Source organism: Macrobrachium nipponense, chromosome 3, assembly GCF_015104395.2.
Source record: "Macrobrachium nipponense isolate FS-2020 chromosome 3, ASM1510439v2, whole genome shotgun sequence".
NCBI lineage: Eukaryota > Metazoa > Arthropoda > Malacostraca > Decapoda > Palaemonidae > Macrobrachium > Macrobrachium nipponense.
The window spans coordinates 48,262,001-48,273,472 of NC_087202.1; the positions used below are offsets into that span (position 1 = coordinate 48,262,001).

Sequence of the window (11,472 nt, forward strand, 5' to 3'; positions counted from 1 at the left end):
CCATGATTCCTGAGAGGAATTCAGGTCTGTCCTGGATATGGTATAGGGTGATATGTAAAAATTCTTCATCCTTTAAACGAGAGGATTGAGAGGCTGCAGTCTGCCCAGATATAGATAGGTTTCTTATCAAAAATATTAGGTCAAGGGAACAGGGTGGTAAAAAACCTAAGGGAACACAGTAGTAAAAAACCTAAGTCCAAAAAGAAGTTAAATCAGTTGTCTAGATCCATCATTAAAATCAAAATGGATAATAAGAGAAAGCCTACTCACTCCCAGAGCTCTGACTGGTAACAATAATATGACCAGGTCAGGCAATAAAACCTCAAATCACAATGTGGTATGGGCACCTATATCTATCCCTGAGAACGATAGTGATAACCTTGGTGAGACACCTCAAGATGCATCCTTTAACCAGATGGAAAATATCTCGTTAATGAAAGGAAAATTGATTGCTCTTGGTCCCTACTCCAATAAGGATTCAGAAACCATTGACATGAAATAGAAGCAATCATATTATTGAAAGCTATAGAAGCAACATTCTCCAGTTTTATGGAAAATATAGTGCAACAACAATTCTAAGGAACCAATAACCTCTCTGGGAGAAATCATCCAAATATTGTGATGAAAACTTTGAATAGTAAGGAAAATGTCTTAATTTTTATGGTTTTTTCTTTATTAAAACAATTAATAAACAATATAAAAATGTGTAATTATAATTTTAAAAACGATGTTAAAAGGACAGCCTAAAAGCTACTGAGACACTCAAACAGAATATCCCGCAGCTTTTCTCGTAGTTTACTATTACCAGAAATTATGTGTGTGGATGCATCACTGATTTTTATCATAACATCTTCGTTTTCCTGAAAGATGCAATTGAGGATGTTAATACATAAAACCAAAAATTGTAGTATGGAGGTCATAACCAACAATAAATCATAAAATAGAGACTGGACAAATATGATATACCACTAGTGGTACCAAATTTCAATAACAAAAATACAATATGTTACCCTATCATAATCATCATCATAATGTGATTGACAAATTATTATTATTATTATGGCTTTTAGAAAGGCCTCATAAAATGTTCCATGATTATAATGAAACCCTAATCTTCACCTGTGCATGAATTCAAGTGTTTACAACTTCCAAAAGAATTATACTTTCATTTTGTAATTTACACTGTACATAGCTCAAAGATGCTAATAAAGGGCCATGAGAAAATGTTGTCATTATGTAATACTATTCTGTACCTTATAGTATTAAAATCATAATATACCTGTACTGTATATAAACTCCACCAGGAGTATCTATGAAAAATCTTGAGATCAGTGAAAAAGTAGCTCTCTTGCTTCTGATTTACTATCCGCTAACTAAACTATCACATTAAGCTAGCAAATACTTAATTATTCTTACACTGAGGAGCAAGGGTCAATACAAACCCCATCACAAAAATTTGCAAATATCCACTCACTAACAGCATCATATAAAAGTGCACAAGTACCTCTATTTCATTCTAAATAATCTAGTCAAAACTTAGGGGAACTTCATATCTCAGAGAAAAAAAAAACATTAAAACACTAGGAATATTTGCCTAAGCAGCACCCAGAAAATTAAGTACCCTATTCTTCTGGATTTTTTAACTTTTTTTTTTTAGTTACCAGTTATAACAAAAAATGTATACAAACCACTTCTAAAATTGCATAAGCCTTGACAACGTTCAAAGAGTTGTGTTTGTACAAGACAAAACTTAAAACGAAACACTCTGGATGCTTATGAATAATATAATGCACCTTAATAAGATCTCCACAGTTAATACTACCTGATAATATTAGCATCTTTACACTATGAAGCCTGTTTCCATTTATGTAAAATATCCTATCCTCATCAGAATTCAGATTTCTATTTTAAATTAATAACAAGGCATCAAGCAACAGTTAAAGACTATATTGCAATATTTTTAAATCCTTACTTCTCCCATAAAAACACTGAGTTGTTTACATATTCTAATCCACTTACCAAAGTTATAATATAAACACCAGGTAGCTCCTCAACCTTAGCATCCGTAAGTCCAGCTTGTGCTAATCTTTGAACCAAATCATCAACAGATAGGTTACCATACGGGTAACACTGAGGATATTTTGTAGGCATTTCATCATCGCTGTCTTCTACAGGCTGTAAATGATATAAAAATTAATCTTTCTCATTTTAAAACATTCTTACCTGAAAGTCAACTTCTACAGGCTGTAAATTACATAAAAATTAATCATTCTCTTTTTAAAACATTCTTCCCAAAAAGTCAACTGCACAACTCTTACGCATGCCACTTACCAAACCTGTTAGTTACACTACTTTTTCTGTTAGTCATAATGAATCATTAATTCACACAACTCTAAGACTTCTAAAATAGTTCTTACAAGCTCTTAATTTTTTTGGCACACCAATTATTGCTGTATCCCAAGTTCATATTTAATCACAAATTATTGCTGTATCCTAAGTTCATATTTAATAACTAAAAAAATTCAATTTATTTCTTCACAACCCCATCAACTGTACACGGCCATAATTTGTAGCTTTGAATGTCATCTGACTTAAATCACTGTTTACAAGAAAAAGGATGAATTTATTACTATGTATATGCACAACCTGCATCTAACTGTTGGAATCAACTACATTCCTCACCATTTGTGAGTTTGTAGCGCTGATAACAGCTTTGTGGGAATTTCTTCCTGTTTTATTGCTCGACAAGTCCTATAATATTTACCACTGTACAGTACAGTAATTACTAATCTTTCATAATTCTTACGCATCGCTAATCACCATGTCTTTCAGTCTTTTTCCTTACCAAATAAGTGTAAATGGAATCTGATCTACTTTCAGGTATGATCAGCACCAGGTCTACCTGTAGGTAGCAAACAGGAAATTTTTAATGTGACTTTTGTCCTTATCTTTCACAACCCAGTGCTTTTCATTTTTTTGTTTATATTTATTACTACTTTTGACTGTTAGTATATTGTTTATCTTAAGTGTTACTACCTAAGTAGTGGTTACCTAATCGATGCCAATGCCAGATTTTTGTATTATTAAGGAAAATACAGTAATAATCATGTTCAATTACACTAGCACAGAATACTACTAGAGGTAAAGTGCCAGCAAGATAATAAAAAATTGCTTACACAATAATGATGATAAGACTACTGTACAAAGAATTGTTCTTTGCAGTATAGATGTACTAACAATAAAACTGACTTTCAAGGTCCACTCATAAACAAGGACTTCTACAAAGAAAACTATGTAATACACAAACCAAATTAGATGCTGTTGGTTTTTACTGCAAGATTCTAGTGTATTTGGAAATACTATCAAAGTATAATATCATAAATTATGAACAATAATTCTGCAAAAATATATCCTATATACAAACACTTCAGGTTTACAACACTGAATTTGGCAATGAAGCAAAACACTTTTGGTTTTGCAAAATGACTTCTCTCTGTAAGGTCTTCAGAAGTAATGGGATGCTGAACTTTCAGTGAAAATATAATAGTTTTTGAAGGCATAACAGCTAAATAATAATGAATACAGCATAACACTGATATCTGTATAGAGACTGGACTAATTTCTATATAAACAGTACTTTACTACCTTGATAATCATACTCTTGCAAACTTTTTTTTTTACCTCCTTCAGCTATTTGGCTATAGTACAGCAATGAGTTTACAAAAATTCATACACCATTATTCAAATAAATTTTTTACAGTTATTCAAGTTTTGCTTCAATGTTCCAAACATGATGATTTGTAACATAAAATTACCTCTTTCCTCTCCAATTGATTTGTTGGAGACTCATACAGTCAAACATATAACACAAAATATAAGAACTATGACCCAGTGTGAGGAGGTGCAAATCTAGTAATTATTTTTATTATTATTTTTATTCAAAAGATGAACCCTACTCATATGGAACAAGCCCTAAAGGACCATTGACTTGAAATTCAAGTTTCCAAAGAATATGGTGCTCATTAGTAAGAGAAGGTAAAGGGAAATACAAAGAGAAGAGATCTCACTCATTAGAAAAGAAAAAATAAATTAATAAATAGATAAAAATATATAAGTTTGCAAGGAAAATAGCATCATGGTAGTAATGCATTGCATTTTCACTTGAACTTTGGAAGTTCCAATTGCACAACGTCCTCAGTGAGGAATGCTTAACCTAATTAAAAACTAATTAATTATTTAGATACTGGACTCTCTACCCTGAAAAGGAAAGCTTTTGTAAAGTACTGTAGGACGTTTATGATCCATATGAACAGCCATTTTATGTCTTAATATATTTAACATCCTAAGATTAAACAAAGATGAAATAAGGCACTGTACCTTCAGAGTATATTTGTTGTCCTTTATATGAAGTTCTGCAGTGACTGTTGAAGTATTTAATCCAGGTCTTATTGTACTAGGATTAAGAGCTAAGGCTAAATCAGGTGTCACTCCCATATTTTCAAGTCTCCTGTTTACCACAAGGTTCAGAACCTGACACTCATTATATGTTAGTGGAGTTTCTTCCTGCAAATGAATAAATATGCAAATCATTTACTATCACAATAACACTCCTTAACCCCTTCAGCACAGGAAGTGAAATCATCCATTTTCATGCCCCAAAGGGTACTAGATTCTAGCCAGAAAAATAACTACCACCAATTCTAATTATTTTTATATCAAATTATAAATAAAATCTTCTACTTTCATGGTCTCAGATATCAGTATCATTTGTCTTGACAGTTACCTCTGTGAAAGTAATGAATATAAGAAAAGTTTCCTGGAGACTGCTATCACTGCCCCATTTTATCAGGTCTTTGTTTTACAGAGCCTTTATTTGCTATGATAATGGCCCTAAATTTGGGAAAACAGATAATGATAGCGCTTCTAAGCCAGAGGGAAAGCATAAAAAACGTCATCTTAGTGAGAAAATTAATATCTTGACAGGACTGAAATAAAAAAATCATATGTGGGGATACCAGACTACACAGCAAGAAGTCTTTGATTCGTAATGTGCTAAATAATAGGAAAACTTCCTGTTGCAGCACAGGCTTAAAAAGCAATGTCAATTGTGCATAAAGAGGAACTAATAATGGTACATAGAACCTGGAATGTTTACTATGCCAAGCCATCTTCTCATTTTCTGGCAACCAGACCAAAGGCCTAGGAAATGTAGTTAATTATCGAATGGTTACACAAAAGCTTCATCCATAGTGAAAAGTTCTTGGAGAAGGAAGGGTTGCCATTCAAGGTCTTACTGGTAATTGCTAATGCCTCTGGCCGTCTACCAGGGTATCGTTAGGTGTGTCAAGAAGATTCAGGTAATGAATGTCACTGACCCTGACATTGACTGACAGACGCCTTAGAATCTTTCACCATTGCTAATGTAATATATTTCATCAAAAGAACAATGGATAAATTAAGGGGGGCTTCCTCTTTGATTTTTGATGAATATTTTTGAAATTTTCAAAATCTGGTTAAATGGCTGTAAGACATGAGCAACACCTCTGTTATCACGTGGCAAAAGCATTTTTTCGAAATATTAAAATTACATAACAGGGTTTTGGCCCCGCCCCCTTCACACTGTGACGTAGGGCTGACGTTTGGCTCCTAATGTCTATTGTCATTTTGTCCTTTATCTGTCCAATTTATTAATTATTTTTATTTTTATTTCACCTAATCTCTTACATCTGGCACCAACAATGGCTGATTCCTTGGTGTATGGTGTTCTGAGCGGGTAGCATGCCCAGCAGGGAGACATGGGAGTCAGTGTGTCCCAGAGTTGCAAAAGGGGAGGTATGCTGCTCTTTACTCCGAGCATTTTTTCGATATTTACCGTGTTTTTTGCTTCTTTTCTTACATCAAGTAACTCTAAATACAATTTATATACGTTTGTGTGTATACTAGAGTGAAAGTGAGACAATATGCCGAAACGGAATCGTGCAACTATGGCCCGTTTAGCAAATTTTGCTAAAAAGAGACATAGGGTCGAAGGTGGACTGTTTTTTTTTTGTTGATGTGGCAGCGTCGCATTGCCACCACCATTGTTGGCTGATGTATCCAGCGCTGTCCACCATCATCACCACCACCAGCAACACCATCACCACCACCAGCACCACCAACAACAACAACACGAGGCTCTTTTTTGGCCGCTGAGAGCCCAGCCCTCATTGCCTCTACGTCGTCTGCTGCGCAATCATCTGAGGTTTTTTCACCTTCACAGTTACGCTCACAGTTGATGAAAGTAATAAAGGACGATGAAAAGGGAGTATATGATGACAACTTCTTACTTGCTTGGTTTCAAACCAGGCAACAAAGAGTCAGGTGGTACTTGATGATAGCCTCGCCTCGAGCAAATAATACCCCTTTTTAGGGGGGGACTTGGTGCTGGAAACCAAGCAAAAAAAACACTAAGAACTATTAGAAAGAAGGAAAGACATTTTGAACTAAGCGCTAGTGAGTATTTAACATTTGTTTGTATTATGGTTTTGCTCAAAGATCAGTTTTTTTCCACGAGTGCAAAAAAAAAAAAACACTTCCTGACCTTTACAGCCGTTTTCTCTGTTTTCACTTTTTTGCACTTCAAACGCTAACTATTTTTTTATTTGTAGCCCAATTTTAAAGTTAAATATACCATTGGAAAGAGGAAAGAAAGGCGAATACTTTGTTGGGGCTAGATTTTTTCTTAGGTTGACGAGGAACTCGTGATAACCAAATCAACAAAATTTGGGTGGGGAAATTCCCCCTCGGCCCCTTCTCCAAAAAAAGCAAAAAATGGAAAAACTGTTCACAACATTTTTTTTCTACTACTATGATATACTTTCTGTATATGAAGCCGCATAGCAATAGCTCTAAAAAGAAGGAAGAGTTACATTTATAATTTATTTTATTTTTTCTTATTTTTTCAATAAAAACCAAAATAATCATTCGATCACTCTGAAATTTTTTTTGGAACATCACCTTATATATATGTATAATATATAATAATTTCATAAAAATCGGAGCATTATTTCTATATAAGCGGACGCCACCCTTAAAGCCAGAAATGGGGAAAACATGCTGGAAGAATCTGTGGAAGTAACCCATATACACTTAGAAAAGCTAACCAGGAATTGATGGGGAGGATTCAGAACAGCAAGACAACCTGATTGCAAGGGATTCATCAATATCATAAAAGGTGTAGATCAAACTGAAGAACATTGTGAGATTTAAACAACAAAGGAATTGAAAGATTTAATCAAGTCATCTACATAGGATGATGAGGATAAAGAAGGAACTGAAGTTTTATTATTATATAGGATTAGTTTCTCCAGATCTCTGTGCCTAATAAAGGCTCTTCTCGGGCTGGTTATTGGAACTGAAGATGAATCAGGGAATTTGTAACTTGGAAACTTGGGTGAAGTGTTTAGCTGAAAACGTAAGGGTAAAATAGCTAACAGTCTCACTATGGAATAGAACCCTGTGAGTGTCTAGCAATGTAAACCCTTTGGCAAGTTCAATGAGAGTTTATATAGGTAAAACAGTCATGTTAGACTAAGTTTTAGTAATGATTACAAATTAATAAGGAAAAGAGCAAGTGTTAGCCAAAGGGACACCACAAAAATCAAAGAGAACAACCAACAAATAATCTCCAGTAATGCCTCCAATGCAACTTGCAAACTACACTTTATACAGTGTTTCCTTATGGGCAGCACTCTGCAAAAGATTTAAATAAACATTAATAGTATCTACTCACCAAAATCAGTGCAAGATCAGTGCGATGTGGAGCCATAGCTGGGGGTCTCAGGTACACCTCAGGCACAACCAATTTCCCAGGTTTCAATTCATTAATCAACTTCCTTGCCTAAAAATCATATTGAAAAAACATGAATACAATGACTTCAAGAAAATAACAGCATATATCCCTAATGTAGCATGAAAACTTACAATAAGAAATGCTGAGCCAGCATTACTAAATACTACAAAATAAAACACAAAAACCAATAAATACATACAAATTTTAATCCTTATAGAGACAATTCTCTATTACCCAGCATTACCTGTGTAAAGTCCAAGCTTGTATCAATTGGACAGTATACAGGTCGCATAGCCAGTGGTTGAAATGGAGCAAGAGCTTCACCAAAATCAAATTCTGGTTCTGAAATGTCAAAATTTGGAGATGAAAAAATTAGAATATTTCTATCGTATCATGAAGTTTCAAAAATTATATAATACGTATTACAAAAACATTAGATTCTGGGAGGAAAACTGATACACAAAGAGTACTATCTGATAGCTCTAATGAAAATGTACACAATATAATGTATATGAAGTAAACAATAAAAGATATTAGAAAGAAAGTCAGAAGAAAAGAGAAATACAAATGTATACAATCAAGCTTATGGACATATAAGATAAAGAGTGAAACTGACAAAATACTATGAACATCTGAAGACCTGGGCTTGGGACCTGGTAGTGGCTTAAGACCTTTAATGAGCTCACATTCACTGCCCATGATCTTCATAGTAGACTATCATCTTCATACAACCAGGGGAGAAAGTGAAAGTCAAGGAAAGAAAGTGAAAGCGAAAGTAAAAGTAACAACAATAATGGACAAAAATTGAGTACATTTCTACTGCTCTCATTGTCATACCACTCATATTAAAATAGCTTATATTTGAAAAGAAAAAAAGTTTGTGTTTAGTATGTACTGCCAGTATGTATCTTACAAAAGAAAATTTATCTTCACGCTTGATTCTGCCTGAAAATGCTTTCCCAGCCATTTTTATTAACCCTTAACCCCCACAGATATATGTGATCATATTATATAATCACATACAGCTTCAGGGCTGTGGACGGGTATCGTACATATATAATTAAGTTGGCGCCATGCAGTTTGAACGAATTTTGTGGGAAAAAGGTTCCTAGTTCCATATATTACTATTGGCACCTTATAGGAGTGTGAGTGAGCTGAGAAGCCCTCAGTCTTGCTCGAGGTGGTAAAGGGGAACGTTGTCACAAATTCCCATCCAAGGATGCATAGTAAATATTTTACAATAAATATGGTAAGAATTTGTTCCCAGTTTTATTACTTACCTTTTATGATATTGTTTGGGCTGTAATTTCAATTTAACAAAATAAAGTAAAAAAAAATTATAACTTTGTAAAAGTAGTGTATTTTTTACGACTGTCAGAGGGAAAAGTGGCCCACAAGGGGTGGGAAATATTCATTTACAACTTCCCGTGGAAGGTACAGACATTTTTTTATTTTTTTTCTTATACCACGTGAATATGCATATCTTCCTCATTCCATTGATGAGTTTTTTTTTAGTTTTTCTTTTAAATTGGCCATCATTAAATTTAGCCTGGTCAAGGGTGTATGCATTAGCGTATATTAGCCCGGATTGTGGGGGTTAATGGAAGTGGAGGAGGTAATAAATCAATACGCAGCATCCCAGGCTGACAAAACTTTGAGGTTGGTCAATTTAAGAAAAAAACCTCAATGAAAAGTGAAAAATATGCAAATGCACACTGTATAAGAAATAAAAAATTTAAAATTTTCCATACCTTCCACAAGAAGTTGAAAATTACAATTTACAACCCCTTGTGGGGCCTCTTTTACGAGACAAGCGTAAATTTTACGAAGTTATACATGAATTTTGCAATATATAAATAAATTAGCTTAATTTTGTGAAATTATCATTACAGCTCACAAATATCAAAACAGATAAGAAATAAAATTGCAACAAATTCTAAGGACATTTCTTATAAAATGTTTATGTCAATTTAGCGAGGACAAAGATGCAATAACTTTTTTGGATTTACACATGTTTTTTCTAATATTTCTTTGCAAAATTACATTTAGAACTGACACACTATCATAAAGGATAAGAACTAAAACCAACTGCAACCTATGTATATGGTACACCTATTGTAAAGTGTGTTCCTAATTCATTAAAAGAACTGGATTCTGATTTTAAAGCAATTTTAAGTCATAATTTTGCTTTCCTAGAAAGTTTAACTTTCAATCTTTCACTTCTGGTATGACAGTCTTCCAATTTTACTTCAAATAATTTCTTGTTTTATTTTACTTTACTTTGTGGCAATACTTTGCCAAAATTAAACCAAGATATATAAAACAAGAATATATCTTTTGTAACAACAAAAATGTATACTTTCTAAACTTACCTGTAAAAAGAATAGCATTCTGTGGGTTGTTCCCCCACATTTCTATGAAATGAACAGCATCTCCAAATCTTAAGCTAGGATGACCACAAAAAACTATGCATGGCTGACAAAGAAAAGAATAGGTCTCACATTACAATCATAAAAACAAATTCATACCATGTATTGTTCAACTGTACCCTGAACACTACACAATTTTTCTGCACTGGTTTAGCCACATACAAAACTAAATACAGTTCTAACTACTTTTAACACTGAAAAATATTCTGATTGTCTATACTAAGGCAAATATAGCATCAACTGGCAATTAAGCTTTACCTTACCTGTCTATATTCACTACTGAAACCTTCTGCATGTAAACTTTTAAAAGGTTTCAGGCGTCCTACTTTTGTGAGATGTGCATGAGGAAAGGGATCATCATGACTGTAAACTTTCACTTGTTTACTAGACGACAACCTGAAAATAAGTCAATCAATATCAATTTCACTTGGTTCTCTCATTTCTCTTGTGAAAAAGGTAATTCAAATTATGCCATTGCCATACACTTTTTTACATCAAACTTTAACAAAAGGGCTTTTCCATTCTTAACCTGACAATGAATAAAATAAAAAAAATTCAGCTAAATTTCTTATACTACAAATTTAGATGGATAAATGCAAAGTAATTTTGCATTACTTACCACTCAGAAAAAATATTTGAATACGCTAAGGAGCTCTCAGCTTTAGGTGACACAAAATACATAGGTATATGAGACAGACATAAATTATCCAAGTGATTAGACAGACATTCAAACAGATCATATACAACTCCACTTGGATAACATGGAACCAAAGCACTGCCTCCATTTCGCAGAGTCTGGGCTGCAAAGATAGAGGAAATTAATCAAACATAAATGGTAAAGTATATTTAAACTATATGCACTTTACTTTGAAATGAAAAACAACCTAATATGGTATGTTTTTAAGAGATACAGTACAATATTAAAATATACTTCACTTTTGTTCATTTCAATGTTATGTCAAGTTTTAGACTATGTGTTTGGCCATGTCCCAAATGGGATGGGAGGTTCCTCTCTCAACTCCTAGTGAGCAATCCATAGTGAAGCGAGAGAAGAATAAAAGTAACACTTTTATTGAGCCTATATTTGTTCATTGGCTAGTTTGAATAACTCTAAGTCACCCAGGAATTATTTTCAGCAAAAGACTATCTGTAAACACATTAAAAAGGGTAAAAATTCAATATAGTCAATGTAAACAGCAGAGCACTTATGAA

The 11,472-nt window shown here is 33.6% G+C and overlaps 1 protein-coding gene across 1 annotated transcript; it reads right to left on the reverse strand.

Moving 5' to 3' along the window:
• Positions 1-725: 725 nt before the first annotated feature.
• LOC135221744 (integrator complex subunit 9-like) lies at positions 726-11,097 on the reverse strand. The gene is made up of 8 exons (XM_064259549.1): positions 10,880-11,097; positions 10,524-10,656; positions 10,204-10,306; positions 8,076-8,173; positions 7,772-7,879; positions 4,378-4,563; positions 2,020-2,175; positions 726-860 (listed from the first exon to the last, which is right to left on the reverse strand). The coding sequence occupies exons 1-8, from the start codon at positions 10,939-10,941 to the stop codon at positions 744-746; spliced, it is 963 nt and encodes a 320-aa protein (XP_064115619.1). The 5' UTR covers positions 10,942-11,097; the 3' UTR covers positions 726-743.
• Positions 11,098-11,472: the final 375 nt, after the last annotated feature.

Excerpts from the sequence above, each read along its gene's own strand:
- LOC135221744 (XM_064259549.1), bottom strand. The coding sequence starts at position 10,941 with ATGTATTTTGTGTCACCTAAAGCTGAGAGCTCCTTAGCGTATTCAAAT. Across the intron at positions 7,880-8,075 it reads CAAGCTTGGACTTTACACAG|GCAAGGAAGTTGATTAATGA; the intron begins GTAATGCTGGGT and ends TATGATTTTTAG. Across the intron at positions 4,564-7,771 it reads CTGATCTTGCACTGATTTTG|GAAGAAACTCCACTAACATA; the intron begins GTGAGTAGATAC and ends ATTCATTTGCAG.